The sequence below is a fragment of the Alexandromys fortis genome, unplaced genomic scaffold, assembly GCF_014885135.2.
Source record: "Alexandromys fortis isolate MF-2015 unplaced genomic scaffold, M_Fortis_MF-2015_v1.1 scaffold_1, whole genome shotgun sequence".
NCBI lineage: Eukaryota > Metazoa > Chordata > Mammalia > Rodentia > Cricetidae > Alexandromys > Alexandromys fortis.
Window position 1 is genome coordinate 28,374,676 of NW_026067927.1, and position 24,464 is coordinate 28,399,139.

Genomic DNA, 24,464 nt, shown 5'->3' on the forward strand with positions numbered 1-24,464 from the left:
GACACTCCACAGCACGTGGACACACACCCAGCCCTGAGAACAACCATGCTTGGGAAGGGGTGGACTGCAGGCCTGCTTCAGTCTGTGTGTGTGCTCCAGGGATTCTGCCTGGTAAATTCCCATGATCCTCTCCTCCTCCTTTTCACTTTCCTCTGGGCTTCCATACATTAGAAGAAAAACACAGCCAACCCTACAGCTGTCCACTCAACTGGAGTCATACACCCCTGCTCGACTCATGCTGGATTTCTTCCACTAGTTTTGGCTTCTTAATGACAACGTAATTAATGGGACGGGGCTTATTTTATCTGCCAGCCCCAAGGCTTCTTGTGTGGGTGCTGTTGATTTGATTATTTAAATTCTAGATCTCTCTGTCCCTTTACCTGCTACCCTGCTAACAGGCAGAAAGACTATCTTTATCCCACAGAGTTTAATTACATAACCAGGAAATCTAGATAACAGAGAACTTGCTTCTTGTGACAAGCTGAGACCAAAGAGAAATAGGAAGGAGCTGGGCATGATGGTGGAATCTCAGCATTTGGGAGGTAAAGGCAGGAGAGTCAGGAGTTCAAGGCCAGCTTGATATACAAAATGAGTTCCAGGACAGTTTGGGATATGTGAGACCCTGTCCAAAAAAGGATGCAGGGAGGGAAAATGAAATAAAGAAAAAGTTGTTTGAGGCTGGAATGAAGCTCAATGGAAAAGCACATCCCAGATGTTGATGTTCAGTCCCTAGCACAAGAGAGAAGATGGCAAGAGAAAGCATGAATGAGCGTAAGAGAAAGTGAGCATGCTCAAGAGAGAACGAGAGAGGAAAATGCTGTATTGAGGGCCATGAGTGGAGAAGGTTTTACATGACAGAAGGTTTACCAATGACTCACATGGGTCCCAGAAACCATCTGGCTACAAGAATGTCCAACACCTTGATGCTGGTGGTGGCTACTGGGTACAAACTCAACAAGGCTACCCTTGGATGGGTGTATTTTATCTCAAGGGTAAATTATACCTTAATAAAGTTGGGTTTAAAGCCTGTTACCCAGGACCTCATTACTCAGGGCAAGTCAGTTCCGTTAACCCTTTCATTTCATTTAATCTGCCTACATTGTAGCTGCCCCATTCTTTCTCATTTAGAACAGGAAATTTGGAAAAAAAAAAAAAAAAAGAACAGGCAAAAACACCAATGTTATTGAGCTAAGCCCAGTTTTCTAGCTTTCACAAGCTGTGATCCTTTGCTGGCCTGAAAAGGTGGCCTAATAAATGTTATCTGTGGTTCTTAAAGATAGACATCATCAACTGAGGGTGTGGCTTGCTGTCCATTAGTCTATACTTCAGAAGAGCGATCAAATAATGATAATAAAAAATAATAAATTAATGAGTGAGTCACTGGGGTAAAGTACAAGGAAGACAAGCGTATAAAAACAGTGGAGCACGTACATCATTATAAGAAATAGACTGTGGGGAAATGCTGTTGCATGGGGATACAGTGATGCTGCTATGTCAAAAGGGAAAGGCGGGCAACAAACAGAAGCAAGCAGAAATGGTACTCTAGGCGAACTCAGGGGACACTACCATCTAGCCAGCTGCATGTCTGCCTTGATCCTACCTCATCTAACTGTGTTCTAGAATCCTAAAAATCAGAAGGACATCCACCAAAGCGCTTGCGTCCTACATGGAAGACCACAGGCTTCCTAGACTTCTGGATCATGAATGAAATATTTAATTTGTAATTAAATTCTTAATTCATTATTAAGTATTTCCTCTAATACTTCTTAATGTTGTTTTGGATATATCTATAATGTTGTTTTGGACATATATATCATGCTGAATCTTCAGATACTTAGACAACAGTAGCTTGGTAATAAAGAATTGTCATTTGCACCATGTCTGGTGGTATACTCTGAGGACCCCAGTCCTTGGGAGGCCGACAGAGAGGATTATAAAATCAAGGATACTGTGGACAACTTAGTGAGACTCTGTCCAAACTTAAAAATAAATAACTGAAGAGAACTCACAGGCAGAATGCTTGTGTAGCACCCACCACCAGCTCTAGATATAATTCCTAGTACTGAAAAGAGGGGAGGGAGGGAGGGAGAAATGTTTTGACCAAGGACCATCTGCAACCTGACTCCCCAAGAACAGGGATTTCGATAATGAAAATGAAATGTGGGGAGAAAGAGCTCTTGTCTCTCACAGCATCTCCAGCAGGCCATTTCAACAGCCAGCACTTCAGCAACTTACTGAGAGAACCCAGACTCCTAATGCAGAAACTGGTTTCTGGTCTTTACAAAATTTCACATAGCTTTCACTGAGTCAAAAGTTCCATTCTCTTTTTAGCAGCAGGAGAGGGGGAAAATATTACAAGTGACTCAAAACAAAGCAATCTGACCGTGCTTCATTAGCGGGCGTTTCCAGGGTGACTCGGGATGCCTGTGATGCTAACCCCCATGCCTGACCCAGCATCAGACTGAGCCTTGCTCGTTTCTTTTAGATTTGTCTTTATGTAACAGATACACTCATTTTAGTACTAACTTTGAATTAATGTAATAACCACAAACTCAACGAATTAAAAGGTACTGATTTGGGCCCACAGAGATGGCTCAGCAGTCACGGCACCTGTTGCAAAGTCTGTCGTTTAATCCCTAGGAGCCACATGCTGTGAGCTGTCCTCTGACCTCCACAGGTGCGCCATGCATGCAAGCACCTTACCTCAGGCACATATAGACACACACATAAATAAACATAATTTTTTTTAAAAGTACTAGTTTGGTACAGGGCTAAAATTTTGTATCTACATACATGGAAAAACAGAATTGAAGCTAAAATGTGAACCATCAATGTCAACTTTGTGGAAATTCTGTATGTTTTTTCATTTCTTCTAAGGTGGTTCCACAGAGCAACTTGAGAATACATGGGAAAGAGCCTGGTGTGCTCATTCAGAGATAGTTTCTAATATCTTCTATTTCACTAAAAGAATACATATTTTGAAAAAGTAAGTTTTAGAAAAAAACATGGAGCATGGTTTGACAGTGAGCAAATCCAAAAGTTCTGAGGACAGGGAAAGGAACAGAATTAAGATGACTCTCAAGCTGGGCATGGAAGGGTATACCTGTATCCCAGCACTTAGGAGGATCAGGGGTTCAAGGTTAGTCTTGGCTATATAGTGAGGTCAAGGCCAGCCTGGGCTATATGAGACCCTGTTTCAAAAAGGAGGAGTGGGAGGAGGAGGGAGAGAAGAGGAAGGAGGAGGAAGAAGAGAAAATGAGAGGGAGAGGATGGAATGAGAGAGGAGGAAGAGGAAGAAGAGAGAGGAAGGAAAAGGGGAGGGATAAAAGGGGAAGGAGCGGGAAGAAGGGGAAGGGAAAAGGACACAGATACACACACACACACATACACACAAAGAATCTTGTGAGTCAGGCACGAGAACTTGTGCAGGAGAGGGTGACTGAGCATCTATGACATCCGCTCTAAACACGTGACGTGGCTGGCGGTTTCTACAAGAACCAGGCACAGAGTCACCTGGGTGCATCCTCCCACCTGGGAGCAGTGACTTCAAAGAATTTTTGTTCCCATCGTTCTACTGTGTCATCCCTCTGCCTCAGGGCTCCGGTTCTCATGCAGAGTAAGTCACTAAAACAGCTAACACAAGCTATCAGCACTTTAGCTGACTTGAAGTTGCAGATGACAGCACCTGGAGCAGAGGCAGCTCGCCCAAGGTGACCCAGCTTTAGCAAGGTCAAGTACCAAGAAACACACCTAGGTGGGCAACGAGTTCCTGGCTAGTGTTTTAACCCGCTTCACTAGGAGCAACAGAAAACCCTACACGTCCATCAGAACCCAGCCCGGCTCTGTGGGGGGCTGGCTCCCTGTGGTCTGAGTATTTTCTCAGAAGCAAAGTAGTCTGAGGAGAAAAGTTTGCAGAAAGGAGATGCTAACGAACGAGTGAGAGAAAACTCCAACAAGACAGAACTGTGGCTCAGGCTAAATGGCTAGCACAGCCTGACATCGATACTACCTGCAGGTGCAGAGCGACCATTTCCAGGGCTTTAAGAAAGGAGCGATGCTTCCCAGTGGTATAAATTACCACACATCAACCATGGAATGCATTAAACTGATGACAGTCGGATGAGCAAACGGTATTTTATCTTCAACCTATATTTCCTAAGGTGCCACGATTATAATGAGAACAAATGATATTAAAAACAATGTTACGCTTCCTTTCCGCCATTCTGAGGAGGCCGCTTTCTGTCTGTCTCTCTCTCCCTCTCATTCTCTCTTCCCTTCTCATTCCCTTTATTTCAATAAACTACACACTCAGAAAAAAACAAATAAAAGAAAAAAAGCACAAAGTTACTTGAGCTTAAAAAAAAAAAAAGATAGGTGCCATTCACAGGCAAATGTTAGCCGTGAGTTCCTGAAAAAGCCATCCAGGAATAATAGTAATGATGATGATAAAAACAATAATACTAGAGAACCAGAGTCATAGTTTAGAAAGAGAGAATGAACTTAGCGTGAGTGAAGCCACAACTTGATCCCCAACTCCCTAAATAACAAGGACGACGACAGAACTAGAACCATTTCATCCACGGCTTTGTCATTTGAAAAGTGCTGGAAATAAGGGAAGACAGAACCAACTCATGCTCAACCACCCAGAAAAGACAGGAAACCACATTTGTCCTGGGAAGAGAGAAACAGTCAAAGACTTCGTAATGAAGACTGTAGGTGCCAGGAGCCACCTGCTTTCTCATCTCCACGGTCACAAAGCACCTCAGCATCCAAGCTGCCAGGACCACCACTTCCCAGCAAGTTTGACTTCCCAGAGCTCTCACTGTGGTTCCTGCTCTGGCTGGCCAGCTGCAGGCTTCTGCCCTAACTCCCATCCATGGGCCTCTGCTCCCGCTGGTAACCACTGAATGATGCATCACCAGCAGCTTACTGGCAAGGGGCTTGTTAAATAAAATGTTAAAACTGTGCTTGCTCAACTCTGGACCGCACTAATAAAGACCTGACGAAGTCTACCAGTGACTTTCTTCAAAACACAAACACGAACAGATTCTAAGTTCTCCCTGCAGCAAGCGGTTCTCATGTGACTTCCATGCCAATGTCACACTCTTGGGCCACATGTTGAGAATTTCCCATAATGCTGAGAATACCCCGGGGAGTGACAGATTCAGGAGCATCACTGGCCTGCAGGCTCCAGACAGGAACATAAGGCTCTGACAAGCCTGCTTTGCAAGGATGACGCGCAGCACAGATCCAGCTGCCGCCTAGGAACTGGAGGGTGAGAAGTGCCCAGAGATGCCCTCGTTCCCCAGGAGGAAGATGGTAGCAGGGAGGGCATTCACACAACTGGACAGTCTCTGCTTCCTCTCAACTCTCCCCCCTCTTTCCCTCTCTTCCCACAACAAGGGAGGCTGGCGGGAAAACCCACGCCAAAGAGATGTAGCCCCCTGCCCCACCAAGTCTGAGACCACATTCTATGCCAAGGTCAGAAGACATCCTCGGCTTGGGCATTCCTGGAAACGAATTCCTTGTTTCATGACTTTGCCTAGAGCACAATTCTCTCCCACTAGCTCCTGTATAAACCTCAAGTTGGGGCTGCCATGGAGGCTGTGAAGTCAGTAAACCTGTACAATGTGAACGTCTGCCAAACACTGGGTGACACGTTAGCTGGAAGGACCGTCATTGATGTCATGGAGTGCTAAGTGGTGTCAGCTTCTGCCTGCCAGCTCTAAGCAGTGACTGTCGGTGGCACGGTGCTCCAGAGCGGCATTGGCACCGTCACGTTCCAGCTAGCTCAGTGGTGGAGCGCGTGCCAAGCATGCACACAGCCCTGGAGCCCCTCCCCAGCACCACAGAAAGTTCAAGGAAGCTACCAGCCCTCCATACTGCTATGATCCCCAAAGCCACACGACAGCACAGAGCCCGTTATTATGTAGTAATCTGATGCAGGGATTAGAGGCCTCCTGAGGCCCACAAGTGACGTGACAGACAGTCTGAGGATCACTCCACTGCAGATCCATGGTCCTGGGCACCGAATTTGTATGGTTTGCCATACTCCATCTCACAGCATCTAGAAAATGTGCCTGCTATGCACACGCATGTACCAACTGTTAGGAGAAGGGAGAGCAGAAGAGACTCCGCCTGCCAGAGGGTCTAGAAGGGGATTCTTTTCTCATATACCAGGCTATTGTCTTTTATTCCAAAGCAACGGGGCTTGGCCATGTGGCTGGAGGAGGGGCACAGTGATGCTCAAATGAACGGATACATGGATTTTTAGTGGCTCTACCTATCTGCTCACTATTACCACATAGCTTACCATTGACTGACTAGAAGGAATTCAACAATTAAGAGGCTTGGGGGAGGGGTTCCCTGTCACTAACCTTCATGTTCACAGCTATCAAGGAACCAAATGTGTAACTCAGAGATTATAGTTTGATTCATTTTTTTAACCCAGTCACTGAAGCAGACAAACTGCAGGAGGCATACAGGCTACCAGACTCATTTCTTTCCACGCCACCATTGATCTCCTCTCAGAATCTGGCCACACAAACATATGCGTGCACTCTAAGTCACACTTGAAATGGTTTCTGCCAGGCTCTGCTTAGCTGCTAATTAGTAAGGATAATTGGACAAGTTCAAGGCTTTCTCTTTCTGATCTGAAACCCAAGGTGACCTAAGGCATACTGCAGATGCCTTACCCTGTTCAGCTGCAAGACCAGGTACAACCCAACCTCCCCTCCTGGAGCCCAGCGAGCTGCTGCCTCTGGAGGACAGCTGTGAGGGCAGGCTGGACCGCCGGTGTCATCAGGACTTAGGCCTCTTCTCTCCCTTAATTGTTCTTCATTCTACATCTGCTTTCTCCTCTTGGCCCCCATCCCCCATCATGTTATTTCTTTGCTCCCAAGGTGAGACTGAGGAGGGATAGCTCGGTGAGAGAAAGGAGGGGCAAGCTGAACTAAGAGTCAGGCATCTGTTCCATCAGTTAGGGTTCTATTGCTGTGATAAAACCATGACCAAAAGCAATGCAGGGAGGAAAGGGCTTGTTTCTGTTTACCGCTTATAGCTCGTCATGAAGAAAGTCACGGCAGGAAACCGCAGGCAGGAACTGAGGCAGCGGCCATAGAGGGATGCTGCTTGCTGGCTTGCTCCTCATGGCGAGCTCAGCCTGCTTTCTTATACCATCCAGGACCACTTGTCCAAGGGTGGCACCTCCCACAGTGGGCTGGACCCTCCCACATCAATCATTAATCAAGGAAATGCACCACAGAGTTGCCTTCAGGCCAATCTGATGGCAGCATCTTCTCAGCTAAGGGTCCCTCTTCCCAGACGACCCTAGCTTGTGTCAAGTTGACAAAAACAAACAGTACACCTGTGTGTGCTCTTCACTTAGCAAACCACGAAGCCTGAATAGAGCCAAGACAATGCACACGGCAGAGGGGGAGGGAGGCTGTAACATGTATGTAAAGAGAGTACTTTGCCCACTAGACAGACTGTGGTGCACTGACATTTCCCCTCCATCTTCTTCCGCAGCTTTGGTGCAGCACCCCCGTACCCCAGGTTCATTCATTAGGCACACTCTTTCCCTCAAGAATGCTTGCTTCTGGCAGGCATTCACGGGCAGACTCTAGCTACAAATTCATCACCTAAACTAATGACTGCCAACTGCCCGAGAGACAGGAGTACCCATCAATAAAGAGCTTCTCCCTCTCCACAAACACATCGTGTCCTGTCCAAAGGGAGCAGCATGCCTATCAGCCAAGAAGCTGCCAGAAGCCCTTAATGAATCCTGTATGCAGTAGGATTTGCTGTAGGAGGCAGAGGCAGGAGGATCACAAGTTTGAGGCCAGCCTGGGTTACACCCATTTAAAAAAAAAATGCATGCTGTAGGCTAAAGAGAAGGCTCAGTGGCTAAGCCATGCTGGTGGAGAACAACCACCTGTAACTCTAGTTTCAGGAGGACCCAGTACCCCTGCCTCTACAGTCACCAGCACTCAGTATATTTCCATAAACATACACACAGTTAAAAATAATAAAGCAATTCTTTTTTAATGCATGCTTTATTTAAATAAAAGGTCAACAGAAAATCACAAGACTTGTGGATAAAATTGTGAGACTCTTTTTATTTCTCCTAACCCTTATGTTGAGCCAGGTTCTCATCGAATGGCCCAAGTGGCCCTGAGCTGGCAGCAACTCCTCTGCCTTAAGTTTCCCCAGCGCTAGGATGGCAGGAGCTGACCACAGGACACTTCACTGAAGCGCTCTCTCATTTTTTTTTTTGTTGTTGCTATTTTTAGGTACTAGAGAACTTTCTTTCTTAAACCTGAAATGAGGAAGAAGCCACGGGAGAAGCAAAACCAGGTTGGCGACCCTCACATGTCCCAGGATGGTAAAAACAAAACTGTGGACACCCGGCATGCCTCACAAGCCTGCCTCATGACCCTCTAATGTCTGTCCTTCCATTGCTACGCTCAGCCGGACAAACTGAAACACTGGGGACCAAGGTAAGGTTCCCTCCTGGATTTCCCAGCTAGAAAGTGGTAGAATCAGACCATGGAAGCAGCCTGCCTCCAAGTCCACACTCCTGGGCCCTGACATGGTCAACCTGCCTCCAGTTGCGTGTGGCAAGGATGACCGAACGTGACCCGACTCAGAACTGTAAAGGTGCTTTTCCCATATGAATATTGTTTATAACTATCGTGTGTTTCTCCCGGGTGACATTTGTAGATGACAGCCTTGCCACACAATGACAAAAGCTTGGCTATATCTCCAGGGTCTAGGCTAACAGGCAACAGCGTCACACACACCTGAGGGATTGCATAAGGCCGATCTCCACAGAAACACGGCGAAAGACCAATAAGGAGTTTCTTTTCGTCCAGGGTAAGAGCTATGGCTTGGGTGCAGATTAAGTGTCTCTGATTTGAGCATCTGAAATCCAAATTTTCCAAAACACAAAACTTAGAAGCGGCCATGTGCCAAGTGGAAAATCTACACCTGACCTCATGAGACAGGTCACAGGCAAGTCACATGTGCACTGAAAGTATCGCATGAAGTTAGCCGCAGGCTATGTGTACAAAGTGGAGATGAAACCAATGAACTTAGTGTTGAGACCTGGGCCCCATTCCCATGATGCCTCATTATGTGTACATAAATACTCTGCAGTTTGACAAAGTCAGAAGGCTAAAATACTTCTTGTCCCAGGGATGTGTGACCTGCCCGTGGGTATCTTACAATAATTTCATGCCTTAAAAAATTCTGCTTAGTCTAACTTTGAAAATGATGGATTAGCTCAATACATCAAATTACAAATAGAAAGACACAGCCCGCCACTTAGAAAATCCAAAGTCATGATGAAGAGACAGCTAGGTGGGTAGAGGCACTCACCACCAGGCCTAATGACCACGGTTCAACCCCTCAGATGGAAAGAGAGAACTGACTCCCCCAGACTGTCCTTGATATATGCATGCAGCAATATGACACACACACGAAAAAATAAACAGGTAAATGTAAAATTTTTTTAAAAAATTCAATAAAGGCAACTCCATGCTCAATTTTTTTAACCTAGGCTGGCCTCCAACATCTGGGCTCCAGCAATCCTCCTGTCTCAGCCTCCTGAGTAGCTAGGACTAAAGACACTTGCTACCTGGTCAGTGTTTTAAGGAAGTGAAATCCTGTAATAGTGTGTTCTGCAATGACCTGAAGGACTCATAGAATCCAAGAAACTCAAAATTCTGCCAGTCAATAGAATAGACATCAGGGAAATCCAAGTAGGCTGCTGTCCAGGGCCACCTATACTAATGTTCCCTTCAGTATCTAGGGAAGGAAAAATGAGTGTATTAATTTCCAATAAAAGGAGCCAGGCATAGTGGTGCACAACTTTGATGCTAGCACTTGGGAGGCAGATGATCTCTGAGTTCAAGGCCAGTGAGGCATCAGGACAAGTGGATATACTTTGCTCTTAATGGTGCTTACTGAGAACAATTTATGGGAAGCTGGAAACTACACCTTATTTCTAGTGGTTTGGAATTTTTTGTTTTGCTTTTTTTTTTGTTTGTTTGTTTGTTTTAATTCTCCAGTCTGAAAACCTAGGATAGTTGGCTGTCAGTCCTGGGAGAGAAAACAACTGGCTAAATAATAACATGACTAGAGAGTATTAAAAATAAAAACACTGTTTAGGAAAACAGTAGACCAGCAAGTCTGGAAGTTTCCTCTCCCCTGTGTAACTAATCTGGCCATGGAAGCCAGCAACACTTCAAGACAACTTTACAAGCAAGCGCTGCCGTGCTAAAGTCTCCTGTTTGTCCTCACTTTGTAACTCTCTATCAAAACTTCAGACGTTTAAGCTGGATCCTTCCATGCTGCTTAACTGCACACCACTGTCTTGATAAGCCTACCCTTCCACCACCCTTCCCCATCCCTTTTGAAAGCAATGGCCTCAACAGAGGGCATTCCTCAGGACCCTCCTCAATGTTAACAGCATGACCATGCAAATATTCTACCTTCCCATTCCAATTTGTTCCGTGAGTCCTGCGCTCCACTTAACTACATGAACAGAGGTGGTTAAAGCTAGAGAATGAGACGGGACCACGGCACCAAAACCCAGGTCCACCTAAACCCTCTCATCACAACTCCAGCTATAAATCTTTTACTTTAAGACTTAGTGCTTTTAAATGGATGTAAATATGCTGCCGTGTATCTGTGTGTATATGTGCATGTGTCCGTATCTGTGTGTTTATGTGCATGTGTGTGCAGGTGTCCGTATCTGTGTGTATATGTGCATGTGTGTGCAGGGTCCATAGGGGCCAGAAGGGGGTGTCGCCACTTAGAGCACAAGTCACAAGTAGTTGCGAGCCATTCAATACAGATGCAAGGAATGGAACTCTGGTCTTATACAAGAATAGCGAATAGTTTCTTCTTAATTTTTGACTTTTTATTTATTTCTAAAAGATTTACTTTTGTCCTCCTTAATTATGCATGTGTGCACACATGTGTGGGAGTATGTCCATGTGTGTAGGTACTCAAGGAAGTCAGAGGTATTGGACTCCATGGGCCTGGAGTTACAGGTGGTTGTGAGCTGCCTGACGTGGGTCTTGCAAAACCAAATTAGATCATCTGGAAGAACAGTACGTGTTCTTCACCGCTGATGCCACTTCGGCTCCTCCTATTTTTAGTTTTTATTTATGTACACGTGTATATGTCTGTGTGAGCATATGCCAAGTGTACGCAGTTTCCCAAGAGGCCCAGAAGATGGCCTCAATCCCATGGAACTGGAGCGATAAGCAATTGTGAGCCACCCAACATGGATGCTCTGGATACATAGCAAATGCTCATCACTTCTGAGCTGTCTCTGCAGCCCTCAGCCACAGATTTTAAATATTCCCCTTCGAGCTGAGCTGGTAAGGTAGGTGGGTAGGAAGAGCATCAGTTGTGAACTGTTTCATTAAACTCCAGATTAGAATATAAAGTGTTTTCAAAGGCTCGTTTACCTTTTTCAACAAACTACATGAAACCTCTGTGGATGCACCCAGAGCTCAGGATAAATTTATTCATAAAAGTATTCAAGACAGAAAGCCTGCATAGTTCGCCATCATTTACCCACCCTGCTTCTCCTCTGAGTCTCCCAGCTTAAGGGATGGGAGTGTCTGTGGTCCCTGGTTACGGGCGTACCTCTAGGGAGTGTCTCTCAGAGACAGCACAACAAGCCGGCTGCAAAAGGCTTTCCTTTCCCCGGAAGCGTCCTTCCCTTTCCAAAATAGAAAAAAAATCAGAAAGGCCTAGACGTTGCTTCCTCCCTCACAGAATGGTAAGCAGATGCCTTCCTTGAGCCTGACTGCAGAAAAGCTCCTCATACCTACAGACCAGACTCTAAGGCCACAGGGAACCAAAGCCTCCATCCTGCTTCCTGGAGAAAGAGGACAAAAGCCTCTATTCCAGCTCTCAGGAAGTAGAGGCAATAGGCTCTGAAGTTCAAGCCAGCTTTGACCACATAGAAAGTTCAAGGATAGCTCCCCCCCACCGTGAGACCCTGTCCAAAACAAACAAACAAACAAACAAACAAAGGAGTGCATAAGTAAACCCCAGAGAGGCACACACACACACACACACACACTTCATCCCATAACAGAAAACAGTAAGTACTAGTGGAATTAGTAGGATTGCTCCTCTGGTTTTGTTTTGTTTATTTTGTTTTTCAAGACAGGGTTTCTCTGTAGCTTTGGAGCCTGTCCTGGAACTAGCTCTTGTAGACCAGGCTGGCCTTGAACTCACAGAGATCTGCACGCCTCTACTTCCCTAGTGCTGGGATTAAAGGCATGTGCCACGCCGGGCGATGGTGGCGCACGCCTTTAATCCCAGCACTCGGGAGGCAGAGGCAGGCGGATCTCTGTGAGTTCGAGACCAGCCTAGTCTACAGAGCTAGTGCCAGGACAGGCTCCAAAGCCACAGAGAAACCCTGTCTCGAAAAAACAAACAAACAAACAAAAAAACAAAACAAAAAAAAAACAAAATGCACAAATCTGCATTATAGAATTGAGTAAGCAAAACTTTCCCCCTTGTTTTAAATTGTCTGTAATTATTTNCGATGGCACTCCTCTCTTTTTTTTTTTTTTTTTTTTTTTTGACTAAGATCAAGTGTAGAGATATTAGGGATAAACTAGAGTTTAATGAAGTTGTAACAAAACCCTCGGAAACAAAACAAGCCAGGGCTTGTGGAAAGTACTGACTGTTCCCGCAGAGGATTCACATTTCATTACCAGCACCCATGTCCATTGCTGCACAACCACCACCTACAACTCCAGATCCGGGGACCTGATGCCCTCTTCTGGCCTTCTCAGGTACCTACAGTCCGTGTGCATAGCCTACCACACATACACATATTATTAAAAACTAACAACAAACAGAAAACAACTTTTTTTTCTTTTTACAAAACAAGAGCTGGGCATGATAGTCTGAATCCTAGCACTTAGGAGACAGAGGTAGATAGATCTCTGTGAGTTCAAGACCAGCTTGGTCTATACAGTAAATTTCAGGCCAGCCAGAGCTACACAGTAAGACCTTGTCTTACAGGGGGAAAGAAGTGGTGGTGGGGGACGACAAGAAAGCTTTATGTTAGCAGTTCTGAGAATATCATCTAGTACAGCCTATATAATATTCCACGATGCCATATTGCACAAAACAGCTACACACACACACACACACACACACACACACACACATAACCTGTACAAGATGGCATATCATTAGACGGTTCAAATCAAATGGTTTTTATAATGTCCTATAGGCACATGGGAAAGCCACCTTTCTTGCCAAGAAAGAAGGCAGACAGAGTATCTGCAAGCACCCCAGGCCCCCAGCCAGCCAACTGATAAGAACCTCAGTGTCTGGAGCTGGCGGCTGTTTTATTTCACTTGACACCTTCAAGCCTCAGCTACTGCAGACCAGCAGAGCCTCCCACCCATGGCCTCCCTGTCCTTCTCAGGACTCCCGACACTCTAACAAGATGTAAATGAAAAGGCAGCCCATCTCAGCCGCTACGTCTGCTGCCTACTTTGTCTGACTTGGTTCTGTATTTAAGCACTGTACACAGATAAATCTGGACGTTAGAACTTGGAAAACAACAACAAAAGGGACCTGAGAGATGATCTAGTCCAGAGTCATCTGTACCAACGAAGGAACTTCGAGGCAAAAGTGGTCCATCAGTGGCTAGCTCAGAGATACAGATCCCACAGAAGCAGTGCTAGGCAGCCCCCAGAATTCTCACTTCACCACAGTGCAGATCTGACCATTGGTCTCCCACTGGGAAACCAGAGAAGACCTTAAGCAGGGAACTGGGGCCCACGAGTCTGAACCTAGGGGGAAAAAAAACCCTCCACAAGTCAGAATCCAGCAGGTTCACAGCACCCAGGAGACTTCACTGAGTCTTTCCCCTTTCTCCCCAACCCAAGTAAAACAGAAGCTGAGGGTTTCGGTCAGACACACCTGGTTGGAGAACCCCTGGCTTGTTAAACTAGGCTAATTGCTTACAACAGTGGTGGCTCAGGAGATGCAAGAGTCAAGCTTGTGAGGTAAGGGAAGTGCATAAGGGAAGTGCACTTTAATTCGGCATTTTGGATTAAAGGTAGGTGTTGAAGCTATTTGGATGGCTACTCCCCAGACAGTAACGCAGAGCAGGATGATGTCTGCTTTGCCCTTTCCAAGTCCCGACCTACAGAATCCACAGAAGCAACAGCGTGGCTGGTTCAACCTGCTGCACAGAGGTCTGTTAAACAACAGTCGCTGGACCACCTGGGAAGGCTTCTTAAAAGAGGCCAAGTAAACCATTGCTCATTGTACTGGCTAGTTTTCTGACAACTTGACTCAAGCTAGAGTCATCTGAAAGGAAGGAAGTCAACTGAGAAAAAGCTTCCATTCAGAGTGGCTGTAGGTAAGCGTGTAGGGCACTTTCTTTATTGACTGATGGGGGAGGGCTCAGCTCCTTGTGGGTGGACTACCCCTGGGCTGGTGGTCCTGGGTTCTATGTGCAATCAAGCTGAGTAAGCAAGGAGGAGCAAGCCAACAAGCAGCACCCCTCCATGACCTCTGCATCAGCTCCTGCCTCCAGGTCACTGCCCTGACTGCCTCTCCAATGATGAAGAATAAACAAAACAAACCCTTTCCTCCCCAAGCTGCTTTTGGTCACAGTGTTTCAACACAGTCACAGAAACTCTAACTAAGACATTCAGTACAGCCAGAATCTCCTAAGATAGAAGCGGGTATCATTTCTAAGCATCCCAGGATATAATGTGCAGTCACTGTTAAGAACCACTGTCTTGGAGCCAGGGAAGCGGTTCTGCTGTTAAAAGCACTGGCTGCTCTTTTAGATAACCTGGGTTTGATTCCCATCATCCACATGGTGGCTCACAAATGTCTCCAGGGAATCTGAAGACCTCTTCTGATATTCCTGCATATTGTATGCACACGGTGCATACCACATATATGTGCAGGCAAAACCAATAAAAATTAAACCAAGTTTAAAGTTCAGCTCCTCAGTTACACTAACCACATCTCAAAAGCTTAACAATCCTGTAAGTCTAGTGGACAATGGGGAATAGAAACTTTCTGTTATCCAGGAAATTCCAGTAAGCAGTTCTTTAATAGGTTTTGTGGGTTTTTTGGTTATTTTTTTCCCCCTTAACTGAAGTTCCTTAAAGCAAGGTTCAGAGCATTGCAAGCATCCAGGTCACTTGGGAACTGGTCAGAAACGCAGATCTTTCAGTGGACTGATGCAGAGCACTGTGGTGACTTGATGGGCATCCAAGCTTTGGAGTGGACAGAAAGGAGATATGGCAGAAGCTGGCTTTCCAGTTGCCTTTTCCCATGCCCTCTCTCATCTGTGGCTCTAAAGATCATCAACTTCTAGCTCCATTATAGAAAAAGAGAATAATATGTGGTTTATCATGTCTAAGCTGGGAGAAATCCCTTTCAATGTCTTTAGTGTGTGTGTGTATGCTTCTCATGAGTGCAGGGAAACCAAGAAGGCTGAAAGAAGGCATCAGATCCTCTGGAACTGGTGCTTCAGGCAGTTATGAAGTTATGAGCTGCCATGTTGCAGCTCGAAACCAAACCCAGGTCCTCTGCAAGAGCAGTAAGTGCTCTTACGTCCCGAGCCCTCTCTTTCAGTTAAATAGAGAAATAACTGTTATTTATACAATCACTAAGAGAAACAACTATAAGTTTGAAAAATATGGAAATGACTAAAGAGACTGAAACGCAACAAACCATTTAATTATTAAATTGAAAACTGTGAAAGCCATGTAGTATGGCAAAACACGAGCGAAAGAAAAGCTTTTGTAACCGAGATAGTCACATGACAGAAGCAAGGGCAAAGGCAGACTGGTTGATCTGTTAGGACTGCGACTTTTTGTTTCTTCTTGAGGACTGAAGCAACCCTATAGAAACACACGAGTGTGCTTTAATATGAAAAGCCACGGTAAGGATAGTTTGGAAAAAACTCCACTTTACCAATGACTTTGAGCAACCATGGTAACATGGTAACATCACTGGATACTATCAAGAAGGGGATGACTGCTACTCTCAGATTCTCCTACGCTGGTGTGATTGGAATACAACGGCCTCTGAAAGGCCAACACTTGAGACCTGGGAGTTGGCAAGAAGGAATCAGGTTTATTGAAGAGCTGGAATCTCGAGAAGAAAGGAGCTCAGCATGAGAGCTCCATCTTGGGGGATTGATGGGACAAAAAGGGCTCATGGGGTCAGAGAAAGGAGAAGCAGGGCAGGAAGGCTATATGTTGTAATATACTGGTGGAGATTTAGGAAGTGGTGCCTGGCCAGTGGAAGTAGGGGGCTAGGAAGCGGGCCTTTGAAAGTCAGAGCCCAGGCCCTGAAGCCCGCTGCTGTCTGGCATGCCTTCCTGCTGTCGGGATCTCTACCATGCCTTCCTTGCCACACTGACTGAAACCTTCCGAAAGTGTTACACAATATAAACATTTTCTCTCTTCCGATGTTCCTGCCAGGTATTTGGTTCATAGCAATTACACAAAAGCGATTAACACACGTGCTTGGACCCATGAACTCTCAGGATCTTTAGCCTGAATCAGTGATGCTGACCACAACTCAAAGGCCAGTATTTGAGAGGCTTACGTTGATACGAAGGAATGAGGTGTATTTCGGGGCCAGCAGTCTTGCCCTGAGTTCTGTGACTCTGAAGAAAGAGTTAGCTGTTAACATTTTGACTCTTCAGGTGGGGCTTCTATTTAGAACATAGAATTGAAGGTGCTGGGCCAAAGAGGACAGAATTAGGGAGAGATGACAATTTCTAAGAAGGACAAAAGGAATAAAGACCAAGTGTCAATAAGGACCACCCCACTTTCCCTGAGGGTCTACGCGGACCACCCCACTTTCCCTTCTGCACCTTAAATCGACAAATCCAAGACTTACTCTTTTTTCCAAATGAAATTTTAGAGAAATACACAAACACCTGACTCCGTGTGTGTCACTATCGTGCGTGGTAATGCCATCTAAACTAACTTCCAAAGAGGCATTTCTTTTCCTACCTTTCCAGGGTAAATTTCCTGAAAGATTTAAACCGTGATCTTCTTTGAAAAGACCAGTGATGAATCTCACAGGTCAACCCTGTTTATTTATTTAAAATTATTTTTTAGGAAGGTTCTTGTGTAACCCAGGCTGTGTAGGGGAGGATGGCTTTAAAGCCCTAATCCTTCTGCCTCCACCTCCAGAGCCCTGATTACAGGCATATACCACCACTCCTAGCTAAGTCAACTCTTGATTATTTGAAAATGTTTGCACACAAACCTTAGTACCATTTCCCTAGTGACTGCTCTGCTCTTGGTTCTACATAATTCACCACACTGTTGAGATACAAAGTGATCAGAGCATTTCTGTGTGTCCTGGCGACTTCTCAGCTGGTCTGTTTCCTTTGCGGAGAATGTTCTGGAAACAGCTTTAAATTCTAAACACATAAACACCATCTCTGCCCTGCCTCCCAGGAAGATCTGGGGAAAGGCAGCTTTGGTTGGTTAATTCTAGGAAATGCTGATATCTCTGGGATGCCTACTATTAGAGTTAACTTGTTGTTGTAAAGTTTCTTTAATATGTGAGTACACGGCACGTGAAATTTTTTTACTGACAGTTGAAAACAACCCAGCTTTCCGATTTGTCTTTGAATTTTGCCAGACTGGTAGACCAGTACACCAGCCAGCTTGGTGTCACACTCTGACTATCTTAAAGCCTCCCCCCTCCCCGGCACCTTACAGCCCAATAAGCATACACCTCTTAAATTAACAAGAATAAAACAATTTCTTAATAAAATTTTTGCAGTAGTAGTAGTAATAATAATAATAAACCCTGACTAAAGGGGGTTTTCTTCCCTAGCATTTTGTCCTAAACACAGCTAATGATCCTTAGGAATGGGAGTCACTGAGAATGATGCACAAAGCTGCTGGCTCACCTGTAGCCTTTCCTATGCTCTTACTTTAAGTATACATGGGAGGCTGAGCAAAGCCTTCAATAGTAAATAATCACTCCAGCAGACAGAATTTACAAAATGCTTTCTGTGTACTGGGAAGGAAGAGGCTGAGCACTGAAAACAGAGACAAAGGCTGCACCCTTGTCCCACAGACACCAGAGTCTAGATGAGGTAGGGCTGCACATGGAAGATGTCTTTGACATAAGGGGCCAAACTGACGCACTGTGGCGGAGCGGGACAGACTGCACAGAGAAAATGGTCGTTAGCACCCTCAGACAGAGAACGACCACAAGCAAACAAGATATTATTTTTTAAAAAAAATAGACTGACAGGCGGTGGTGGTGCACACCTTTAATCCCAGCACTCAAGAGGCAGAGGCAGACGGATCTCTGTGAGTTCGAGGCCAGCCTGGTCTACAAGAGCTAGTTCCAGGGCAGGTTCCAAAACTACAGAGAAAAGAGAAACCCTGTCTCAGAAAAATAAAAACAAACAAACAAAAAAAAAAAAAAAAAAAAAAACCCTGCTACATCCAGTTCCCCCAAGTAATTTTTAAATCACTTTATGCCAGATGATAATTGCTTTTATTTTCTCTTTAAAGTGAGATTTCAATGAAACTTTATTTTAAAACAAATTAAACATGCCAACAGCTAATGAAAATATCCCATTGTCATTCTCCTTCAAACATCAATATCGCGCAAGAAGAACATGTCCTCCTGGACCAGCAAAACCTAAATTTACCTTGCACCCATATGCCCAACCCTGCAATAAAGCCAGAGGGACAGGTAACAACACAAAATGGGCCAGAACTCAGGTCCTCAAAATGACTTCACAATGTGGAACCCTATTGACTCTTAGGGGTCTGCCCTGCTAATTTTATAAGACTGCCAGTAATACTTGAACAGAGGAACCATTCTGGAAACATCCATCATATGATGTGTGAACTGGACCACACACTGTAGCTGGCTAAACAGCATGCATACATTCCCATGGTCCACTGGGCTCCTTGCAACCTGGAAAGAATGGGTAGGAAATGAACGACTTTGCAGCTCCCTTACTAAGGGTCTATATTCTACCCAGTTCGCCTTTTTTTTTTTTTTTTGACAGAATCTCACCATTAGCCCTTGCTAGTCTAGAACTCACTATATAAAACAGGCTAGCCTCAAGCTCACAAAGATCCCCCTGCCTCTGCTTTCTAAGTGCTGGGCTTGAAGTCCCAGTCAGAATGGCTTCTTTTCCTTCTCGGCTAGGAAGAGATATAAACTTCACTATGATGCTTTATACCCAATTTACTGACATAAAATTATAACAACATATCCTAAGGAATGTGTTTATTAGATTATTTTGCTGGTAACTATAAGAATCAGATCTATATCCCAACGACCTTTAAAAACTACTCCTATCATCCAGGATAGATGCCAAAACAAATGAGTTTCCTATATGGATACTAAAAGATATCAAAATGCTTATTTAAATACACATAAGCAAGATACATGCTTCTGTGTGTATGTATAGATATATTCCTATACTTTCAAAAAAAATGAATCATAAATAAATGAGCCAGACATGATGGCCCAGGCCTGTAATCCACCACTTGGAAGACAAAGAAAGAGAACTGAGAGTTCAAGGACAGCCCCCACTACTTAGCAGGCTCAAGACTGAGCTACAGGAGACCTTGTCCCATACAAACCGAAATATAGAATAAAATAAAATAAACAGGGTAAGAGAATGGGAAAGTCGGGATGACGGCAGCAGAGCTGAGGAAAAGATTCTGCGTGGCAGATTTCACCCATAAGGACACACTGAAGAGTCTCACTCAATCCCCACCCAAGGTAAACCGCCTGGCCAGCACATCCCACTCCTCACCCCCACGTTCCTACAGAGAGAACTGCCCAGAAGCAAACCGCGGCAAGAATGCTTTCACCTTCCTTAATAAGGGACTTCGGCCTCCTCTTGCCAAGTGAACCTACCTAAGAGAGGCCTGATGCCAGCTGCCTCAGCAGGCTGCCTACCCTGGGTGGCAACTGTAGCCTTTGTCGTATGGCAGCTGTTCCACCTCAGGTGCTGTGTGGGGACTTGGGCACAAGGAAAATCAGTGCAAGGTACCTGCCTTCAGGGAGCGCACAGCCTCCAGCAAGACAGAAGTGGGGAATCACCCGACAGGATAAACACAAAGGCAAAGCACACACCTCCGCCATCATTACAGTGCATTTAAAATATCGACCTCTTTCTTCCCACAACTCTCAGTGGTGAGGGCCCTGGCGTAAGCACCAATCTAAAGTTACCTTTGGTTCCCCTGGGCCAAGCCTGGTGCTGGCAGGAACTTTCTAAGTGTGTCCCTATTAGCAATGCCACGGCCTTCCAAGCAACAAGCCGTACAAGTCCTGGCACTGCAGAGGGAGGAATGGTCCAAAAGGCCAGCTAGGAACCTGGACCTATACAGGGTTACAATGCTGGAATTTCAGCATCAAAACAAACATCTTTAGCCTGAGAAATCCTCTGATCTTTTGGCCTCCCCAAATGCAGTCCCATAAAAGACAGGTATGAAAGTGAAGCCTGTTTATTTTCCTAGAAGTCAATCTATTCATTCTCTCTCGTTCTTACTGGTAAAACTAAAAACTTTGACTCGGTAACTCGGAGCTTCTATGAATGCGTGGGTAATCTTTTGCAACTTCAGAAAAACAATGCTTCTCAGCCTGATAACAGGTTGCTGATATTTATTGGAGGACTTCTTACATTTCAAACCTGGGAATTCCCAGAGGATTTAATTACATTCTCTGTATTCTACCCACTCACCCTTGTCCCAACCTGAGCTCTATCCAAAAACCGATCGACAGAAATGAATTGCAAATATACCATAAAGCACAGATGTGATTTACAAGCCCAAGGGAGGAATTGTTTCTATTTTTAAATGCACTGTTGCTTTAAGGGGAAGTTCCTGGAAGAAATATGAAACCAGCTGCAGAGTGGACAACAAAATGCACTTGGTGTCTTCATTCTGGCAAAGACAGTCATCCTGACCTGAAGGGAACACCGCTGTGTTATCTCAGAAAGTACCCAGGCAGACCCAGAGACCACCCATGGGCCACACAAAAAGTCGGATCTGTCAGCCCAGAACAACGAAGCATCCTACGGTTCAACACAATTTTTAATAGCACCAGATACGAGTCTACCCAAGTCAGCATGCCGATGGCTAATGCCTAGGACACACTCCACAAACCTTCACTTAAAGGATCTAATACAGTGGCCCTAAGAATGTCCAAGTGCTACTTTAACATTTATCACCATCTACTCAGAGTTATCAATGCTCTGCCCCAAAAACAACCCTTTTCTATACACAAATGATGAGGCTTCACTTCATTCAACAGTAGAGAACAGTAGCATTCTTTAGGGCTTAAGACAGGCAAGGAGAGCTGACCACAGTGGCTGGGAGTCTACGTCCTCCCTATATCTGTGCTTCATTCCCAGCACCTTGGAATGAATGGATGAGTGGACGAACAAATGAATGAACACACTCACTCACTCACACATACACACAAACAAACATACATGGTTACAAATATTTAAAGAATGGGAGTGAGTGGTAAGTGGGTACCAAGCCATAAAGTGAAACAGGAGCCGTCCACCTGCTCCCTAGGCTGCCTTGAAGAACCAGAGCCAAAGAAACGGTCTTCTGAAATCATACAAGATCCAGTTTTGAAAAAAAAAAAAAAAGGATATAAGAGGCATCTATAAAATATGCCAGCTACACTGCTATCCATATGTCTAAATATACTGTAAAATATTTAATGTGCCTAAAAATACTGTCCAAGGATATAGCCATGACAATAAAAGTACTTGACACATCTTTAAAATAACTTAGCCATTAAATGCCACTATAAGAATCTGCTGGGGAAAGCAGAGTGTTTGCAAAGTGAATGAAACACTCCAGGCTCAACACTAAAGTCAAAGAATCCCGGATCTTCTCCCTTCTAACAATCTTACCCCAAATTTAGCAAGGCTGGACTGCATCGCAGCTCCATCATAGAAAGAAGCAGCTGCCTCGGTTAGCAATAAAGTAACAACCCCTACTTCACAGACTCAAGGAAACTCTAAAGAGTAAAATCCACTCCTTATGTAGCACTTCGATCAACAGGTGATTTTTCAGAGGCAAACTCATACTCATTTCCAAGCTGAATTGGAATAATCTCGGTTTTCTTTTCTTTCTTTCTTTCTTTCTTTCTTTCTTTCTTTCTTTCTTTCTTTCTTTCTTTTTTTACAAGCTCCTACAATGCCATACTGAATGAATTCCAACCTATTTCTTCTCAGGAGCTTACCAGAAAAATGTCAAATATTCACACTATTTTAGGGCATTTTCCCATACCATTGCATGGGACGCAGCAGAATTAATAAGGATCCCACAGTTAGGACTTTTCAAATGCAAATGTCTTGCCATCTAGAAAATGCAGCCCTCTTTTAGACATTCCCCCATCCCTGTGTCTAAACAGCTACCGTTCAGGGCTCTATTTGTTTCCATGAAAATAAAAATCCCCGCACTACTTTCAGACACCATCTCAGCTCACCACCTCCAACAACCTAAAGATTTCAAAAGACCTAGCCTTGTACCAAGGTTTTTGCTTTATCGGCTCTTAGCCCCCATTTCACACACAACATCCCTAAGCCGTTCTGCTAAAGTGGACAAATAACCCAGCGTAAGAACCGCGGGCGCTGGACCCCATCAATAAGGCCTTGGGTTGGTCATTTGCACGCTTCAGACATCGGTTTTCCTATCTGTAAAATGTAGTCTGAGCTTCACATCTCTAGTGCTCCATCCGGTCCCTTCACGTTCTGGGAGCCTCTGAAGGCACACAGGAGAGGGGATTCTGGCCAGGGTTCCCTGCTGGGGGACACCGCTCTGGTTGAGAGGGGACAAGAAGAGAAGGACACAGAAAGAGGAGGAACCCTGCACTTGCAACCGCTTCCCATATAAGCGTGGGACAAACTTGAAGCCACCCTTGCTAACAATGGGAACGCGCACTCGGGTTTTCCTGGCTCAAACTTGGCAGGAGCCGGCGGGGTGGGATTTACCTTTCTCCCTGCTTGGTGTTGGAAGGAGGAGGGTGCAGGACCGTCTGGTTCCCTTCCATCTCCACCACGCACTTGGTGTTCAGTTCCAGCTCTGAAAGCACAGGGGCAAGGAGACGTTGCAAAGTGGAGCATCCGCGGCCACAGCCGGCGCGCGTGGCTCGGTCCCGGGCAGGCAAGGAGACGGCGCCCCGGGCACACAGTGGTGGCTGCCGGAGCCTGGGAGCTGCCTCCTCCCGGGGCCACGCTGGGCCATCACAGTGTCCCCGACCCCCGCCGCCCAGCAGTTTGCAAAGTTGCCTCCCCACACCCCCCACCCTTGGCCCGAGCAGAAATGCAAAAGGAGCTGAGGAAAGCGGCTCACCTCTTCGGTTCATGGGCCGGACCCGGACGGCAACTTTTACCTTCGTATCCGACATGTTGGCGGCGCCCTGTTCCGCCCGACGCGGCCCCTTCAAGCGCCGCGCCGCCGCCGCCGCCGCAGCCGCAGCCGCGCGCCCCTAGAGCGCGGCCGCCGCCGCTCCGCCGAGAGCTCCGAGACGCAGCGCCGAGGCGCGCGGGCCATCCCGGGGGAGCGCGACGCGGGGCTCGGCCGGGCCCGGGGAGGGGCGGGCGCGGGGCGGGGCGCGGCGGCGGGAGGAGGCCGCGGGCCCAGGCGCCGCTCTAGCCGCTCGGGCCGGGCCGTGCGCGCAGCACCGCGGCCCCTCGCGGCCGCCGGGAGCCGGGCAGCGTCGCCATCTTTCGCTCCGGGGGCCGCGCCCGGGATTACAGGCCGCTGCAAGCGGGATCTGGGAGCCAAGAAGGGTCGTTTTACAAAGGCGATCAGCCCTGGACTCTGGGACCCGGCAAGAGGCGCCTGCAAAGGCAATCGGCCCCAGGCTCCGGGCTCCCGACCCCTGGAACCCGAGAAGGGGCGCCCTGCAAAGGCGATCGACCCCGGGCTCCCGGCAGCTGGGAACCGGGAAGGGGCGTTTTACAAAGACGATCGGCCCGGGGCTCGGGGCACCTGGGACCCGGGAAGGGGCACCCTGCAAAGGCGATCGGTCCCTAGCTCCGGGCAGCTGGGCCTGGAAAAGGGAACCGTTGCTTTCCCTGCTCCAGAGCCTACGGAGACCTCACGGACAACGCTTGGAGCTCGAGTCACCTTCAGAGGCCGCTGTCACCCTCACAGCCAGGGCCCTGGGGCGGTTGAGGGGCTTGGAGCGGGTGCCGGGTGCGCAGGCCTAATTCACACCAGCCATACGCCTCCCCCGAAATCCACAGCGCGCCGCCCCTCGGAGCCCCACACCGAGCCTTGCACCGGTATTTTAAGATCTTTGTGGTGAACCGAGATTAGGAATGAATTTGAAGTAAACCACCAAAACCGTGTATTTGTAAATACTGCGCGCATTTTCTTTCCCTTGTAATGGGAGGGGTCTGGAGGACC

At 46.4% G+C, this 24,464-nt stretch overlaps 1 protein-coding gene across 5 annotated transcripts in view; it reads right to left on the bottom strand.

Moving 5' to 3' along the window:
- The window catches only part of Kif13a (kinesin family member 13A), a 168,984-nt gene extending 145,376 nt beyond the window's left edge, over positions 1-23,608 (bottom strand). For 4 of the 5 annotated variants that reach the window (XM_050143834.1, XM_050143831.1, XM_050143832.1 and 1 more), the window contains exons 1-2: positions 23,403-23,608; positions 23,042-23,132 (exon numbers count right to left, since the gene is read on the bottom strand). In XM_050143834.1, coding sequence (XP_049999791.1) covers positions 23,042-23,132; positions 23,403-23,457 — 146 coding nt within the window. In that variant the 5' untranslated portion in view covers positions 23,458-23,608. The remainder of the gene's footprint in view (positions 1-23,041; positions 23,133-23,402) is intronic. The other variant, XM_050143835.1, reaches the window with a different exon arrangement.
- Between the last annotated feature and the right edge of the window lie 856 nt (positions 23,609-24,464).